The 18,695-nt window shown below is 34.8% G+C and overlaps 2 protein-coding genes and 1 long non-coding RNA gene across 3 annotated transcripts; 2 read left to right on the forward strand and 1 right to left on the reverse strand.

Annotated features, from left to right (window-relative positions):
• Positions 1 to 832: 832 nt before the first annotated feature.
• LOC108995362 (scarecrow-like protein 15) lies at positions 833 to 2,942 on the reverse strand. The gene has a single exon (XM_018970925.2). It carries the CDS (start codon positions 2,792 to 2,794, stop codon positions 1,133 to 1,135), a length of 1,662 nt encoding a protein of 553 aa, XP_018826470.1. The 5' UTR covers positions 2,795 to 2,942; the 3' UTR covers positions 833 to 1,132.
• A 7,993-nt stretch (positions 2,943 to 10,935) lies between these two features.
• Positions 10,936 to 13,462, forward strand: LOC108995259. Its single transcript, XR_001996832.2, has 3 exons — positions 10,936 to 12,204; positions 12,285 to 12,366; positions 12,964 to 13,462. It is a non-coding gene; the product is annotated as an uncharacterized LOC108995259 (long non-coding RNA).
• A 1,372-nt stretch (positions 13,463 to 14,834) lies between these two features.
• LOC108995264 (vicilin-like seed storage protein At2g18540) lies at positions 14,835 to 18,121 on the forward strand. Its single transcript, XM_018970795.2, has 5 exons — positions 14,835 to 15,184; positions 15,313 to 15,494; positions 15,655 to 15,735; positions 16,356 to 16,652; positions 16,743 to 18,121. The coding sequence occupies exons 1-5, from the start codon at positions 14,887 to 14,889 to the stop codon at positions 17,874 to 17,876; spliced, it is 1,992 nt and encodes a 663-aa protein (XP_018826340.2). The 5' UTR covers positions 14,835 to 14,886; the 3' UTR covers positions 17,877 to 18,121.
• Positions 18,122 to 18,695: the final 574 nt, after the last annotated feature.

The following is an 18,695-nucleotide window of genomic DNA, read 5'->3' on the forward strand; positions in this document are numbered from 1 at the left end:
TGCAGACATCAGTACGCAACATTAATATATTATTTACTATATAGAGTTTGGCACAAGATTCCCTTTATAATTAAAATAAAAACTGGAATCAAAGTCATCTTTTGACACAATGCTTGTTTGGTGCTTCAAATGAGACAAAAAATTTTCATGTCATCTTATTTTTAAAAATTATTTAAATACAAGATTTTTAAACTAATCATTATAACTTTTTCAAACTTTTAAATAAAAAATAAAAAAACAATTTCAAGTTTTTTAAATTCTCAAACAAAAATAATATTATAAAACTATATTTTTACAATATTTTAATTTTATAATATTTTTTATTCAATTTTTTTCTCCACTTTTTCAAAATCCAAAAAATACTCAACTTAAATTATCTCATTACTATTTACAAAATTCTCATCTCATCTCACTCCCCAAACCAGCCTACGTGTAAAAAAACTCAGTGTGGAAACACATCCAATCTCTAGGAATAACCTGCTTATATATATGAGTAATGCTACATACAGTCGTAAAGTGCGCAAGAGTCGTACAGTCACTTTAAAAAAGAGTGGAGTCTATTGTTAAAAAATTAATTTTTTTTATGTGTGTCCCGTATATATTTATTTTTTTAAAATAATTACCCTATGCTTATGTACGCACTCACGACTACAACTACATTTATATATATATATGTCAGCGTGCATGAAAAGATTAATTTTGTGCTCAACCAACAATAGTAATGGGTCAAAGATATTGGCAATTCTGCGACGTATAAAAATTTAAAAAAAATGCAGAGAAAGAACATAAAAAGGTTAAAATGAAGATCAGAAAAGAAAAGAACATAGAAAGGTTAAAATGAGAAGATCAGAACGTAACATAATTCCAAATTAATATAGGTTGCCTAATATATGATACCTCCATGATTTCCTGAACGGATACCCATTTCTTTGGTTGGGCGCTTCTATTCTTAAGGAAATACAAAGACAGAGAGCCAGACACTTCTACTTATATAAGCTGCCTGCTTCTCTCCAACAGGACACTAACACAAACAACAATACAAACATATGCACTATAATGGTCGGGGCTAATTACGGTTTAATCCATATTCCTCCTACTAATTACCCCCCCTCCCTAAACCTAGCTTTGCTGCCTAACACCTCCAGGCTGAAGTGGCAACCATGGGCCTGTCGTGCCACCAAAGCACCAACTCGGCCTGTCGTTTAGCCACGTGGAAGCCTCTGACCTGTACCTTTCCCAACAGATACTCGGCTTGAAAATCAGCAAACTGGCTTAGTTGCACCGCCCTCATTCCCGCCCCACAGAAAACCTCCCTCCATGGCGGCACCCGCCTACCGGCTGCCTCTACCGCCGCAACGATTCTTGGTCGCAACAACACCGTCTCTACTTTCTTGACCCAATCACCGCCACAGCCTCCGCTGCCGACGGTTGCATCCAGAGACTCAAACATCAAGGAGTAGAACTCAAGGCTGTTCACAAAGTTCCGTCGGAATGACGACACTCCAGGGCCTTCCATCCACCCCTCGTTGTCTGAAAATATGACGACGCTAGGCGAGACTCGGCGTAGGTCACTGAGAAAAGCGGCGATGCTGTTGGTCGATCCGAGACGGCGAAAGATGGTTGGAGATAACAGAAGAGCGGTTTTCTCGCCTTCCATGAATTTGATGGCTTTGAAAGATAGCATTTCAAAGGTGCGAAGGAGCACGAATTCGACCTGGAGTCTGATTTTGAGTTCATGAGCGAATTGGGTGAGGTTTTCTTTGATCAGTCTACTTTCGACAGCATATTCTTCAGGCACGACAGCGGTGATTCGAAGAACCGGAGAGTTATTGGCTTTGCAAGGCTCGGCTGATCTCTCGGATATTTCCTTCATGAAGGAAGCGTATTGACCTCCAAAACCAATGTCGAAGTCAACGACATGGATGAAGTTTGAGCCATGAAGAGCTTCGAGGAGAGCTTGGTTGGTGGTGAAGTGAGAGAACAGGGGGATGGGGGAGATACTAGAGAAGGCCTTGTACGTCCTGATGGTCTGGACGATTTCGGACCAAGACGAAAGGCGAGGCGTCCGGTTCGAACCTGCAGTGGTTAGGAGAGTCTGGAAAGCTTCTTTGAAGTAAAACGCGGCTCTTTGGAGCGGTTTTCCGACTGGTGATCGGAGTCGTGGATTGAGCCGCTCCAATATCGCTTGGGCGAGCTGCAACTGGTTGGTGTCAAAGCAATCAGCAGCGCGAAGTAAGTCTTCTACAATCTCAAACCCGTTGAGGCCGAAATGATGAAAATCTTGTGCCAAATTAACAGAATTTAGACTGTGGGCCAGATTGTGAGTGGAATAAACTTCAGAGAGATTGAAATCAGATTGAACAAAGTGAATGGGATCAAACGGGTGAGATTGTGGGAGCTCCGGGAGTTGAGGAACATGAGGCTCACATGGGTTGAACTGAAGAACACTCTTCAAAGCAGGGGCAGGATCGTCTTGTAAACCCAACTCCTTAATGATCGAATCCCAATCCAGAGTACTATGCAAAACATGATCTTCCCACTGATCAATTGTCGGGTCCTCTGGCCGTGACAACACGTCTGTAAGGGCAGAGCTTTCGGTAGTAGAGGCTGGTCTTTCGATGACTGGGCTAGGGCTCCGACGTATGTCAAGAACCGAGGTGGGTTCGTAGGAAAGCTGGTTGGGAGTATTGACAGAGCCGTGGGAGCCGATATTTCGGACAGTGTTGTTGTTGCAAGGAACCGGTTTAGGGTTTGGAGATTGGCTGGTTTGTGGAGGATTGACGGTAACTCTCATCGCTAGGGATATCGAAAAGTGAGAAACGGAGCTCAGAGAGAGCTGTAGGTACGTAAATGTATCTACTTCTTGCGCTCTGAGCTTCCTTTTCAAGGTGAGAAATGGGAGAGGGACTTTTAGAGGTTATGATGGCTGCCTTTTATCTTTGCGTGTGTGTATGTATGGGAGGGGGATCATGTATATACATGGGAATTTCACACATGCATGACATGCTCGACACGCGTCAGAGGACGACTTTCTTTCTTTCTTTCTTTCTTTCTTTCTTTTTTATCTCTTTGAAGCTTCTAATTCAAGTCACTAATCATGCTTTTTCCTTTGCTTTTTGTGATTCTCTCCCTTTATTTGCTGAGCTTGCGACCTGCCCATGCAATCACAGAGTTGCTCTCCCAACTGGGCTTGCTTTTATGCAAGCATTACAACCATACAGATCAGTTGATCAGCACCCTTTTAAAATTTGGTAGTTACTCTTAAACAATCCAAATTATTTGTCGATTTTAACAATAATCTTATAAATATCATGTCGTGTATGCGTTTGTGAGAGTGATCAGTAGTCTTCCTTCTTTCTTTCTCTCTTTTCATATATATTTGTATGTATATTGTATGTAGTGTTGAACCCTAGTTTATAAAACAAAAAAAAAAAAAAAAAACCCTATTTTAAACCAAGAAAGGCTATTATTTAAAGATCAGCTGGCATTACATGACAAACGCTTATAGGTTCAAATCAATGTTTTGATAGATCTTAACCGAAATAATATTATGAGATCAAACAAGTCAAATTGGTGGCGTTAAAGTTATGTTTGTTTTGTCGCTTCCCACTTGTGTCTAAAGTTGTACAGACCCAAAGACAAAACTCCACCACCCCCCCACCTTTACTTATTCCCTTTAAAAAAAAAGATTAGAGAAAGTGCCATAATGAAGTGCATGCTTTGAGAGGACACTACTTTAAACTTACTTTAATTAACTAGCTAGGGTCATCTTCACCAAAGAAATATTATTAATGGCAAATATCGTTGTATATATCGGCCTCTCTAGCTTGACAATTCACATGGTAGCTAGGTAAAAGCCATGCCAGTTTAGTAACTACTCTTCCTCAACTAATAACTTTCGCCACGCGAACTTTAATGGAAAAAAACAGGAACATGAGAGCTAGTACTAGTGTCAAGAATTCCAATATAGCATGCAATTAGCAAGCTAGCAGTAATGAAAATGAGAATTAACTTAGGTTGGTTTGGATTCAGATATGAGATGAGATGGTTTTAGATGAAATATGAAAGTTGAGAAAAAAATATTATTATAATATTATTATTTAATATTATTCTTATTTTAAAATTTGAAAAAGTTTAATTGTTTATTATAATATTTTGTGAAGAAATTTAAAAAAATTGTAATGATGAGATGAAACACTTTCTGAATCTAAACGAGACTTTAATCATACTATGCATCATCTTTTAAACTATTATCAATTTATCATCGTGGTATCAAATATTATTAATTAACAAGTAAATAAAAAATGATTATAAATAATTTTCAATTATATGATATCATGATATCTGAAGAAAAAATAAAGATCGATTAAAAAGATTGTGAATAATATTTCCATCTTTTGATCCAATATTAGCAAGTTTGAACCGGATTTAGCAGAGAAATAAACATATATAGAGTTTCACAGAAATTAGAGAAATTGACGAGTTAGAGAAAGTAGCCATGTACGTGTTGCTAAAGAATCCTCCAACGTACGTTCACACTGGAAAAAATAAAAGAAAAGAAAAGAAAGCAAGAAAGCACAAATCGACCTGTTGGCACGAGACAAGTGACCCCTCAAAGCACGTAGGCCCTACAAAATTGAGAAGGTTGTGTGGCCTGATTGGCCAATAGGATGACCTTCTGTAGGACCCATTGGTGGCTACTTTTGTCGGGTATGGATTGCATGCAGCGACACCAATTCCTTTCCTCCACATGATCACAAAAGTAGGGTAGTTAGCGTCAGCGCGTACAAAACACGCCCACGTAGGATATGGCTTTTTTTCTTCTTTTTTTTTTTTTTTTTGGCCTTCGCCCTTTGGCGGCGACGGGAGACTGTGGAAAAAAAAGGGAGAGAATATGTTCCAATCCGGTGATGGAGCATTATTATTGTTATCACTCACTCACAAAGCCATCTGTCCGTCCGTTCTGTTTTACGTACAGTAAAGAAACCACACATCCCACCGTTGGCTCCGGCACTCTTTGCTAATCCCCAACCCCACCTTTGCGTGTCTATAAGAATCCACGTGTACATGATTTCGTTCAAAGCTGCCAGCTCCAAGCTGTACTTACTCTGTTTTTTTTCTTGGTGCTTCCAATAATTCCATATCAATTCAGATATATATTTGGTTTTATAATTTTGTTAAAAAAAATTCAAGAAAAAATTCAACTTCTCATCATGAAATATATATATATCAAGGTTGGTTATGTTAAAACGCTTGATCTATTGTCTTTTGCTCTTCTCTTTGATCCATACATCACACCCAAAAGTACTTTTCAAAGCAATGTTTGTTGCTTTGAAGCAATGCTTTGAAACCAAATGCTTATTGCTCGAGTCTCGCGGCCACCATGCTTAAGCTATATACACACACCACTTAAATCGATATGATCATCATCGATCTTTAAGATTTAATCAATCGTATATGTTTGTTACCGTTTGAATTTGCATATCTTAAAAATTAACAAAATTATAATTTATCTAATTTATTGTATCTATCTATATATGTTTGTGCTTTTCTTAAAATCAAGAGCTGATCTCATGCTCCCAATCTCCTACATCCTAAGAATGGAAAACTACTACAACAATCCGTTTCCAACCAAAAATCACACCGCTACATCAATGTAACACCATATTTGTTGCTATCATGCACCCTAGCTACCATGCAACCAATGCAATACATGATCACTATATAGTTCATGAGAAATTATATGTACAGTTATAGAGTACGCAAGTATCGGACACTCCTTTTGGAATAAGTAAGTAGATATGGGATCTATATTAAAAAATTAATTTCTTAATATATAATGGACCCTATTTTTTTTCAAAAAGAATACACAGTACTTACACAACTCATAACGGTAATATCTAACATTACTCATAGTTCATTGCCACTCTTTTTAAGTAGTTCATGATTTTCAAGTAACTTATTGTAGTTTATTTTGAAAAAAAAAAAAAATTCATTTTGTAGCATTTTTAAAAACTAGTTTGAGAAACCTTTAGAAATACTCTTGACCCCTACATGATTGTAATTATTTTCTCTCTCTAAGAATATTACTAACATGATTACAACAACAAAAAAAAAATCTTGCATGCATGTGGTGCGAAGGAATGGAAAGGCTTAGAGCCTTTTTGCCATTTCCGACGGTACCAAAAGCGCGCATAGCCAATAATGAACTCTTTATTAGATATATAGAAAAAGAAGATGAGTACTGCTTTCTTCTTCTTCTTCTTCTTCTTCTTCTTCTTTTCCTTCTTTTTTTTTTTCAGTATTCGAAAATCACAATTTCTCTTTTTAAAATAGAAAATTCCACTAATAAATAATATTTTTTTTTATACTTTTTTAAACTAAAATCTACTTTTTTACAAGGGCTTGTATGAGACTTGTCTGTTTAGAATTTGTACAAATCATTTATCTTCTTAAAGTATTATCCTATTTCTCGTTGCCTGACGTTCGATCTACAGTGGTGATAGTGAAAGAGCAGGGGTAAAGTACTCCATGGCTGAGATGTGTTAATGTTCAGTGTGATGCCTTTAACAAGGGGCTGGGAAAGTTTGAGCACCTGCAAAAAGATGTTTTGGGTCCTCTTATGGACGAGTAGCACTCATGTCTCAATCAAAGCAAGCTGAATGATGTGTTTCATCACCAATTTAATTCCTTTTTCTATTCTCTTTTACCTTCTTTTTTATATATATAGTTATATAAATGGGTTTATAAATGATTCATTCTTTATACTAGTTCTTTATGAGGTATCCAATGCGACTACGTTTGGCAGCCTTTAATCATTTAATATTGAAGCTAGCTAAGGAATTTTGATGAAATAAATTAAAGTAGAGAGCTTATCATGCAGTTTATAGCTTAAATGAGAATGGATAATTGAAATCGTTTTTCTATTGTTTGACCGAATTGGATCATCCGATGCAGAGAGGATGCTTGTATAGGATCAATATTGCTCGAAAATTCTACACGAACAGCATTAAATGATGTCGGGTACTGTAGTACATGATAATATGTCTAATTAATACTTTCTTTAAAATTAGAGCTGCATCGAATTTGATAATGCGAGTAGATCAGATGAAACAGATTGTTAATAGGATAAAATTGAAGGGGGAAAAAACACCCATCAAATATTTAACTCCAGCTAAAAAATTATATATATATATATATATATATATATGAGCCTTGTTAGGTACAAAGTCTTGTTAGGTATGAGCAGTTTAGCTCATCAAACAGCGTATCGACGTTAACATGATTTTTTTTATTAAAAAAAATAAAAAAATAAAAATTTTAAGAGAATAAAAAATCATCTGTCTCATGAAAATCATTTATGTATTCAATTCGTACCGTTTCATTAAATAGATACCTTATATGTCAGTATTGGTGCGCAGTTTGATGCGTGAACTCGCTTACAAGAGGACTTTCTATATATATAATGAGTTTGGTAATATCGATCACATACTTAAGCAAATAGGATATAGTTAGCTAGCTACATGCATGAAATTCAAGGATTCAACAAAAGGCAAAAGAATAACATGATTGATTAATAAGTAACTATTAGAACCGGTGGAATTGGAATCATTTACTTGTGGAAAATGCTACTTTGACACCTCATATTATTTTTTTTTCTTTAGTTAATAGTTAAGGAAGTAACTATTTGTGTATTGATATTTTTTTATATTTTTTAAAATGATAAAAAAATATATGAATAAAAATTTGAAAATAAAATGAGAAGATAAATTTGTGCTAGCTAGGTGGCACGCCCAGCGGTCAATACTGGACGACAGCCTAGCACAACTCTTTACTTGTTTGGATTGAGAGAGTATCTCAACTTATCTCATCTAATCATTACAATTTTTTCAAACTTTCACACAAAATATAATAAACAATTCAATTTTTTCAAATTTAAAAAAAATATATTTTATTCAACTTTCAATTAATTTCATCATCTTAGTATATTGTGTCACAGCATTTAAGCAAGCATCTTTAAAAAAAATGTTACATATTAATCAAATGTAAACATTAGAAAAAGAATATAGATCATCAGCGTCATGTCGGTAGCTAGGGTTCCTAATTAGAAGTTTCTGCATGCATGGTTCATACTTGGAGACCATGAATTAGAACTATATAATAATACGATGAAAAACAAAAAAAAAAACCAAACACTGGAATAAGAATTTCAAAGGATTCATGCATTCTAATTATAAGAATCTTCAAATTAAACAACAATATATATATATATATTTTGGAACACATTTTTCTTAATCACTAATCAAACTCGTGTTTAATGTACAAAGACAAGGACATGACATGACATGATGAAGTATTCTCTGAGAATTATACTTATAAATTATAAATTATTCGTCAAATACTTAGCAAGCAAGGCTCTGAAAACACTGAATGCACGCGGGGATAGAGGGAGGGAGGAAGCTTGTTGAATACAAAAGATGATGAATAGGGGTTGAGATTCTAGCTAGTACTGATCATCATCGACTTTATATCATGCATTCAAATAAAAGATGAATGGTCTCACCCCCACTTCTCAAAAGGAAAAGCCAGTGGAGCTAGCTGTGGAAATATCATGATCTCATGGGTACGTATATATATATAATGCTGGCGGATCTTCTATCGTCTATTTATTGTACTGTGAAATCCTTCCTTGACATGAAGGGGATCTTTAGGATATGTTGGTTTTGCTTTGGAGAAAAAAAAAAAAAAAAAAAAAACACCCCTTGATTCAATTATTAGTTTATTTATCACCACCAGTTATTTCTTTTTTGTGTGATTCCTTGATCTACAGGCACTTTGTACGTGTCCCCACTCTTTGATACTGATCTCATTACCAGTTAAATTAAGTACATAGTGGTCCATAATAATCTCGTATGAATAATGTTATAATACAGTCTCATTTTGCTCTTTCATTTTTACCGTTTAATTAATTTATATATTTAATTTGTTTTTTTTTTACTTACTAATTAAGTGAGTGACTGTTAGTATATTAATATATTTTTTATTTTTTAAAAATAATTAAATATGTTAAAAAAGTATAATATAATAAAATAAAAAATAAAATTTATACTAGAAGGTCAAAATTGAGCCGCACACTAGCACTACCCAATTCCATATTTATGTGGTGTCTTTCGTGCCCACCTGAACTAACATGAGTCCATGTCCAACACGGATTTTCCACTTGATGATTAGGAATTTTTCAGGCCGGTCAAAGTCTTCAGGCCAGAGGTGGATTTTGATGAGTAGTAGTACTACTTACACTTTGGGGGCGGTTGAGTACAGAAACGAGACACTGAATTTCAAACTCATCATGTTAGATCATATGGATTTTGAGCAGTACTACTTACACTGGGGACGTTTGGGACACAGAGATAGATACAGAATTTTTAAAATTTTTTATAATTTCATTTTCAAACATCACTTAAATATAAAATAATTTTTAATTTTAAATATAAACTTTTTAATCTAATTATTACCTTATCATTATCAAAATATAAAAATCAACACAACTTTTACAAATTTTAAAACAAAAATTATATTTAAAAATTATATTCAAACAGTTTTTTAACTTTATAATATTTTTATTCAATATTTTCTCTAATTTTTTAAAACTCAATAAAATATCTTAACTTAAATTATTTCATTACTATTCAAAAAAAATTGAGATATTCTAAGTGTCTAAACCAGCCCTCATCTTAGATTGTAACATGGTGCATTTTAAATGATTTATAAATTCAATCATATAAATAAAGGGCTGGTTTGGATTCAGAGATGAGATGAGATAGTTTTAGATGAAATATTAAAGTTGAAAACAAATATTGTTAGAATTATTTTTTTAATATTATTATTATTTTGAGATTTGAAAAAATTAAATTGTTTATTATATTTTGTGTAAAAATTTAAAAAAGTTATAATGATGAGATGATAAATGAGATGAAACATTTTCTGAATCTAAACAAGATTAAAAAGTAATTACTTACTTAAAACATAGTACATCGCCTTGCGTGATGATAAAATTTAATGAACAACTTTTTTCTTAAAGTTATTTAGGCAATAGAAAATTTTTCTTCGTTGGCTTTCAAATACAAACAGCCCAAGCCAACTTTCTGAATGGATTCCTTGAAATGGCTACCGATAAGCAACTTTTGCAAGTTAAATAGTCGGTACCTGGAAAAGCAAATCCCTAAAGCAGCCTTGATTTTTGTCCTGAACCCGTGATTTAGGCTTCCATCAAATCAATCAGGCACCTCCAATACACTGTTGCAGATTTTAGCCCAAAAGATCAGAACTTCAAGTCCAAAAAGGGCTCGATCAAATCTCAGCCTGAGCTCCCACTCATAAAACTATGGGAAAGCCCATATAAAAACCTACTAAGCAAAAGCCCTTTTATCAATCTACCTGAAGTAGAACTCAAAAGTCAAAACCCAATTTCCAATTTGCAAGTAATCTGGCTGAGAGGTTAGGATAGTTAGATATTTGAAATTTAAATAAAATATTATTTTTTAATATTATTATTAAGAATTTATACGGTCGATACTCTTCTCTCAACCGCGTCAAATAGTATCTTGCCACGTAGACTCCACGTCAACCTACTGGTAAACCACGATTCAGAGCAAGAAAAAATTTTGTGCGACATGCGTCCTCCTTCCTCCCCCTCTCTCTCTTTGAATTGCCTTTACAATAAAACATTCGAGCAATGTACACCGTCAAAAATAAGAGAAATAATATTTATAACTGTGAGTGTATAAATATTATACAATTATTTTTAAAAAAATAAATATAAAATTTATATAAAAAAATTAATTTTTTAATAATAAATTTCACACTTTTTTAAAACGTACATAATACTTATATACTCCACACTTACGCGTAACATTACTCAAAAAAAAAAAAAAAAGCGAGGAGCAGAGGCCACCGTCGGATACCCATCGAAGAGCAGGGCCCTACCGTCGAAAAACCTTCGAGGAGTAGGGGTGGAAATTGACCGAAACCCACTCCCATTCTCGAATTCCCGTCCACGCGATCCCTCTCTCTCTCAACGACATCGAATAGCAGCTCTCTCTCTCTCTCTCTCTCTCTCTCTCTCTCCTCTCCACCGTAAGTCACCATAGTTGCGGGTCTTGAATTTCCAGTTCAAAGAGTGATCTTCATTTTTGAAATTGTGTTTAAAAAACTAATTTCCAGTTCAATAATTTGGTCTTGTTTGTTTGAATTTTCTGATTATGATATTGATAGAAACATGTTTTAATTGATGCTGTGAGTATTGTGATGTAATAAGGATTCGGTGGAGTTATGAATGGCAGCTACAAGAATGGAAATGAGAGACACATGAAAGGTGTTCGATGAAAGGTTTCAAAGAGCCACAAGTTAAAATCACATTCAAACACTATACGATATTGCTGGTGCTTTTTATTCCAAGTCATTGGATGAAATTCTTGCTTTAATTTCGACCATTTTAATTTAGTTTGAAAATGGAAGAAAGGTCAGGTTCATCAATTACTTACTAAACAAATGATTATTTTTATTTATTGAAAGTTTGACCAAACATGATTCAAAATCAAGGAACATTGAATTCTCACAGTTCCCTTCAATTCATTGGCTTGTTTTTCAGAAACTATATGATCAAGGGGCCAGGAATTTATTCACATTCAATTTAGCATTGTTAAAAACTAGCAATTCAGTCAATGAGGCTGCAAATGGACTGTAACTCAAAAAAAAAATTCACATTCAGTTTACTCATGTTTTCTTTCCTTTTAATTTTTTCATTTCAGTACCTTCACTTCAGATCCACTTATTTGGTGGACACATTGATACTTGAGAACCCAGAAAGTTGCATCAGTAGGCATGAGAAACACTCATTCTCTTCATTCATTTATTTTACTTCGTTTTCATGATAAAGACATCTACTTTTAACTCTTTCTTTCCTGTAATTGGCCCACGATTGTCTGTCAATATTAGATTTTCCTCCTAAGTATTGGTACAACAAAGCAATTATATGTAGCTTCTGTGCTTCCTAAAGACTTTATGGCCGTAGTTGAGCCTAGATTTCCAATCCTCTCTCGCATTACTGTTATGCGAGATTGTATGACTGGTTAATGGCTCCCTCCATTAATTATGACTCCCAAGATGTAATGGAAGATGCTGAAAGCTACAAGTTAGAAACCGGTAAGATTCACATTTGAAAATTATTTTCATATATTATTTTCAATTAATTATATGTTTAACATAATTTTTTTTTCATGTAGAGATAACTTTGAAGAATATTTTAAATGGGGTCGATTGAAGATTACTTGAAGTACTTTTACTTGTTGATTGGTTAATCCAAGAGTAAGACCATTTTTGCTTGTTGATTGGTTAAGTCATTGATTTCTAATGTAACTGCTGTATTGCTTGAAGTACATATGCTGTATCAATATGTAACTGAATAGTCACACCTTTGATTTTGATTGTTATTCCTGTTTTATCCCTTGCCCAAGTTACTCATGAAGTTTATCTTTAATTAAAAAAATGTCAACTAGAGTACTTGGCATCACTCTCATGACTCTCACGGATTAGACATTTTAATTTGAGATTCCATAAGGTCAGACTCCAATTGAACAAGAGAAACACAGTTGAATCATTTGAACTTGTATTTCAGTCAGGGAGTTGTTTAGTACTCCAGCTATTATTCATTATTATTGCTTTGAGTTCAACACTTCTTGCAGAGAGAAAATAACATTAATATACAGTCAGAATGCCATAAATGATTCTAATTAGTAATTAGTCATTATGAGTGTAGTTTGGCATAAATCAATTGTTTATTGTTCTGACAAGTTGATCTACTAGTTATTCTGATCATGATCTATATATATATATATGATGCAAATTCCTTTAGATTAATACCTGCACATCAAGAACCCCATTTTTAATAAAAAAAAATCCCAGGAAAAATAATAAGAGATGGTGTCCAAAGTAGAAGAAGCCATGAAGGGGAAGCAGCAGCAACAGCCTCCTCCACAGCAGCAATTGCAGAAGCAAATAATGCAGTGCAACAAAGGAAAATCAAGCAAGTTCAAGAGAAGCAGTAAATGGAAATTCCCCTATCAGATCATTAACGGCTACCATCTATTGCAAAGTTTACAATATGCATGATATGTCAATAGAATGTGAATTCTGCAACTGGTACTTGAACTCGAAATTAAGCTCTTGGATTTATAAAAATTGAGTGCATTGAGTTAAGGGTACTCTATGAGTTTCTGTATCTGTTAGAGGTTTCCATCTACTGCAAAGTTTACAACTCCTTTGGATTTCTATTGATTGCTGCTCCAATTGGAGAGGGCTTAGTTATGAATTTTCCTTGTGGATCTTTCAGGATTGATGTAACTAAGATATTGCTCTTTTTGCCTTTTGGTATAATCAGGAAGTTACCTTTGGTTGGATTTTTCTTTTTGATGTAAACAGTTGTTAATTGTGTGTTAAATGCTTTAACAAACAGATTTTTTGTAAATGGATTTTTTCTCATTGAAATGTAGTGGATATATCATAGATGCAAACCGGAAAATTCTTGGGCTTAAGAGTCTTATAAGAGACTAGCATATCTATGTATATATGGCAATTAACTAAGCACCATCAATATATAGCTGCCATGAAAAACAAGCAACATTACTGTACATGCAAGCTGTCCCATAAGGGTTTTTCACCTCCGTCACTAACAAGCCCTTCCCAGAATTCTTACACGATCTCGAAACACTCAAAAAAAAAAAAAATGATCAAGATATACCTCCTGACCAATTCTATGTTCATGATACCGTTCAAAATCAAAATGGCCAGAAAACTTAAAAGCATGTAAAGATCTTCCTTCTAGTGATTCAAATCAAAATAACTTTATATTTTTCTAGATCATAAAGAATTTATTTAAATTTTAAAAAAAAAAAATTCTGGTAATCGGGTATTCCAAAATCAAGTTCAAGTCGGAACAGTGAGTTTCGGATCGGGTCAGGTGAACAGTCCTAAATTTGCCAGCAATGTATCTCGCTGCAAAAAGTTGTTTCCGCTACACATACCGTCACAAAAAATACTTGCAGCAACCCTTAACCGTGGTTTATTAACAGACTTTTGCGACGAATTATGATTTTTTTCGACGAACCATAATCGCCAGAAATAATGTTTTTGCAACGATGATATGAGCAACTGGGGGATTTTTTGTGGCGATTGTATTCACTATTTACAGTGATTTTATTTCGCCGGAAATATGTTTATATCTAACGTTTTTTATAAATCGCTGGTAAAAAAAATATGGCATCCGATCTACAAATAATGTTTTGCAGCGTTTTTTGAACTTTTAGCGGCAAATTTGTAACACTCAGATTCCTAGTAGTGAAATTTTCTGCTAGAAGTTCATAACATTACCGATTCTGCAAATTTAGATTCCTATATATCACTCATGTCGCAACAATAAAGAAGTTTCTTTCCGCAATCAACGAAAGCCTGATAAACTTTTCTATCAACTTCATAAAACATATTTTTTATAAAATATTATTTATTCTTCCAACCGGTCGCTACGTGCAGGGGCATACGTACGTGCACATAGCACCCTTACTAGTATATATATACTATATACGCCATTAATTACAAACCCCTCCATTCCCGATGAGAAAGAATCTCATCTGATTGGAATTTTGCGGGAAAGACTTGGACCAAATCACCTGCCACGTGTGCATGAACATGCACGTGTCCATGAAGAAAGACACGTAGCTCTTTTGCTTCTCGTCACCTCCTTCTATATAGACCCTCAAACTCCAACGCCATGAACCCATGATCATTTCATCTCAACAACTTTCGTCTCTAGATCATCTGCAAGAAAAAACAATGCGGAACATAGCTTTAATTTCACCATTTTCATTCCTCTTTCTTTTGTTAATTCTCTGTCAGTACTCTTTCTTTAATTTGCACGCAGCAGAGGCTTTTAATGTCTCAGATGTGGGGCCTCTGGTGAAGAAAGATGAAAGGAGGTCCCTTGTTGCGACCGAGTACGGAGAGGTCACAGCCACTGATATCAGTGATGGAATCAGAGGGCTCTACCACCTTCAGTTCATCACTTTGGAGCCAAACTCTCTCTTTCTCCCAGTACTCCTCCATGCAGACATGGTCTTCTATGTCCACACAGGTGCAATGTTTCTTAAAAGATTGTTCTCTATATATAGATTATTATGTATAATTGCCTCAGCACCTATGGCGGCCGGTAAGTTTGATTTTCATTAAAAGTTTTTTTTTTTTTTTTTTTTGTATGTGTAGGAAGTGGAAGGTTGAGATGGGCTGAAGATGATGATAATCAAATGAAGAGGGTGAATTTACGTCGAGGAGATATCTACATGCTCCAGGCAGGTTCTATCTTCTATGTGAAGAGCAGCTTAGAACCGGAGCGCAAGAAGCTTAGGATACATGCAATGTTTTCCAACACACCTGATGACTCCTATGTATGAGTCTACTAGCTTCTTGTTACATATCTTCATTAATTTCTCATTTTTCTTGTCATTTTCCAGCAGATCTGAATGAATTAGTTGCCTAGCTAGCTATTAATTATTGTCTAATTGCTATATATTGAAATTATGTTAATTTCTAAAACCAATATTACAGGATCCGTTAATTGGAGCATACTCGAGCATTAGGAACCTTGTCCGAGGCTTTGATAAGAGAGTCCTACGGGCTGCTTTTAAGGTATAAGTTTTATCCTGACATTTTTGCCATGCCATGCTTTTAAGGTTAACCAATCCCGGACAATTAAGGTGCTAAACTATCAGATATTTTTCTTTTCAATACTTAAACATAAAACATTTTTAATTTTAAATCTAATTTTTTTCATTTAATCATTACTTAATTATTACATTTTTTTCAAATTTCTAAAGAAAATAAAAAATAATAATACAATTATTTCAAATTTCAAAATAAAAATTCTATTTAAATTTTTTTCTCTCATTTTTTTAAAATTTAATAAAATATCCTAATTCAAACTATTTCATATTTTAAGATATTATAATCTTAACTCAAACTATTTTCGCACGTATTATGAGATATTCTATCTTATCAAACGGCCAAATTTTGTGTGCACAATGCTCATGATAAGGTTAACCAATTTTACGAGTCGCGTTTGACACGACATTATCTGTTTTTTTTTTATCTTTTATGGTACGTATCCCAATTACTAGGAATATCCTCTGAACCACTTAATCATTTTTATTTTCTTTTTTTTTTCAGAAGCGGAACCGTGAGATGTTTTTTAATGTGTAATAATGTAAGATTTACTATAAACGATGATGTTTTATTTATTTTTTCTCAAGGTCCCTGAAGATGTCATAGACGACATAACACAAGGAACCCCAGCACCAGCCATAGTGCATGCGGTGCAAACAAAAGAAGAAAACTTCTGGGAATTGGAGGCTCGGTTCCTGAAAGTCTTCCTTGGAGGCAAAGGCGGCATGACATTCAACAAGAAGAAGAAAATAAGAGCCTATAATATTCTTGATGCGGACCCAGATTTCGAGAACTGTAACGGGTGGAGCCTAACAGTGACCAGAAGAAATGCAAATTTATTGAAGGGTTCCAATATTGGTCTTTTCATGGTGAACTTGACAAAGGTTAGTCATGAGTTGTGGCAATTAACACCTTTGCTTTGTTCGTAATTGGAAACTCAACTCGTAATTCTAACATTTGTTTTTCTTTGGAAGGGCTCAATGATGGGGCCCCATTGGAATCCAATGGCAACCGAGATTGCAATTGTCTTACAAGGGCAAGGGATGGTAAGGGTGATTTGTTCAAGCAGTGCTAAAAAACCAGAGTGCAAAAATATGAGGTTGATGGTCAAAGAAGGAGATGTTTTTGCTGTACCTAGGTTCCATCCCATGGCTCAGATGTCTTTCAACAATGACTCGTTTGTTTTCATGGGATTCAGCACAACAAGAAGGAGAAATCACCCTCAATTTCTGGCAGGAAAGAGCTCAGTTCTTCAAACTTTGGACAAGCAAGCCTTGGCTGTATCCTTCAATGTCACCAACAGTACGATTGATCAGCTTTTGTCTGGGCAGGCTGATTCATTCATACTGGAGTGTACTTCTTGTGCTGAGGAAGAGAAAATTATATTGGAGGAAGAAATTGAGCGAGAAAGGGAGGAAGAGAAAGCTAGGAAGAGAGAGAGAGAAGAGAGAGAGAGAGAAGAGAGAGAAAGGGAGGAAGAGGAAGCGAGGAAGAGAGAAGAGGAGGCTAGGAAGAGAGAGGAAAGGGAAGAGAAAGAGAGAGAAGAGCGAGAGGAAAAGGAAGCTAGAAAGAGAGAAGAGGAGGCTAGGAAGAGACAGGAAGAAGAGGAGGCCAGAAAGAGAGAGGAAGAGGAGGAGAGGAGGGAGAAAAAAGAAGCAGAAAGCAAACAAGAAGAAGAAAGAAGGCGACGAGAAGAGGAAAAGGAACAAAGACAAGAAGAAGAAGGGAGAAGAGAGAGAGAAGAAAGGGAAAGTGAAAGGAGGGAGAGAGAACGAGAAGAACAAGAACAAGAAGAGAGGCAGAAAGAGGAAGAGAAAAGGAGACAAGAAGAAGCAGAATGGGAGGAGGAAGAGGCCAGGAGAGAAGAAGAAAGGAGGAGAAGGAGACAGGAAGAAGAAGAAGAAGCAAGAAGAGAGAGGGAAAGAGAAAAGGAACGGAGACGGTGGGAAGAAGCAAGAAGAGAGAGGGAAATACAAGAACCTGCTGGAAGACAACCTGAAGAAAGAGAAGAACAAAGGAGACAGAATGAGAAAGCTACAAGCGAAGAGCAAGAGGAGGAAGACAGTAGGGAAGGTGGTAGAAGAGCTCCGAGGATGCGGTGGATTTGAGAACTGGATACCCAATTGAATTGGGTATTTTTCATCAAATCTAGCATGCATGTCGGATGTCTTTATCTTATGACGTCTTTTTGGTAGAATAAGCTTTCTGACCCATGTCTGTACTGTTTGATAGTTCAATAAGTTCTACTTCAGTAGGTGTGATGAGACTCTTCAGATAAATGGGTACGAAATTCTGCATCGGTAATTGAAAATAAACATGGCTAGAGGCTAATTGTAGTTCTTTTTCAGTCCTACGCCCTGTTTGGATTCGGACGGTTTATCTCATAGTCAAAATTTTTATAAATTTGTATAGAAAATATAATAAATAATTTAATTTTTTTTAATTTTAAAATAATAATAATATTAAAAATAATATTTTAATAATATTTTATTTAATTTATTTAAAATTATCTCATCTCATTTTACCATCCAAACCAATCCAAATATAAATGAGTAGTATTATTTTACCGCTTAGAATAACCCACTCTAAGTGACCATTAAGTCAAATTGATCATTTTATTTTTTTTCAATTTTTTTATATTATTTTAAAATATTTTATAAAAAAAAATATTAATACATTAATAATTATTTTCTTAATTATTAAGTAGAATTTAATACATGAAGTGATAAAATAAAGAGGTAAATTGAGTCAACAAAATAACATTTTTCAACAGGGATTGCTCGATGTTTCCTCGGTGTAGTTTCCTATGATATGGCAAGAAGCACATAGCTATTTTGTCCTCCAAAGCTTTGGTGTAATTAGATCGACACAATTGACTTTTGCCCCCCAGCCAGTTAAACTACAGCGTGTGGATCGTATCTTAAGAT

This window comes from Juglans regia, chromosome 7, assembly GCF_001411555.2.
Source record: "Juglans regia cultivar Chandler chromosome 7, Walnut 2.0, whole genome shotgun sequence".
Taxonomy (NCBI): Eukaryota; Viridiplantae; Streptophyta; class Magnoliopsida; order Fagales; family Juglandaceae; genus Juglans; species Juglans regia.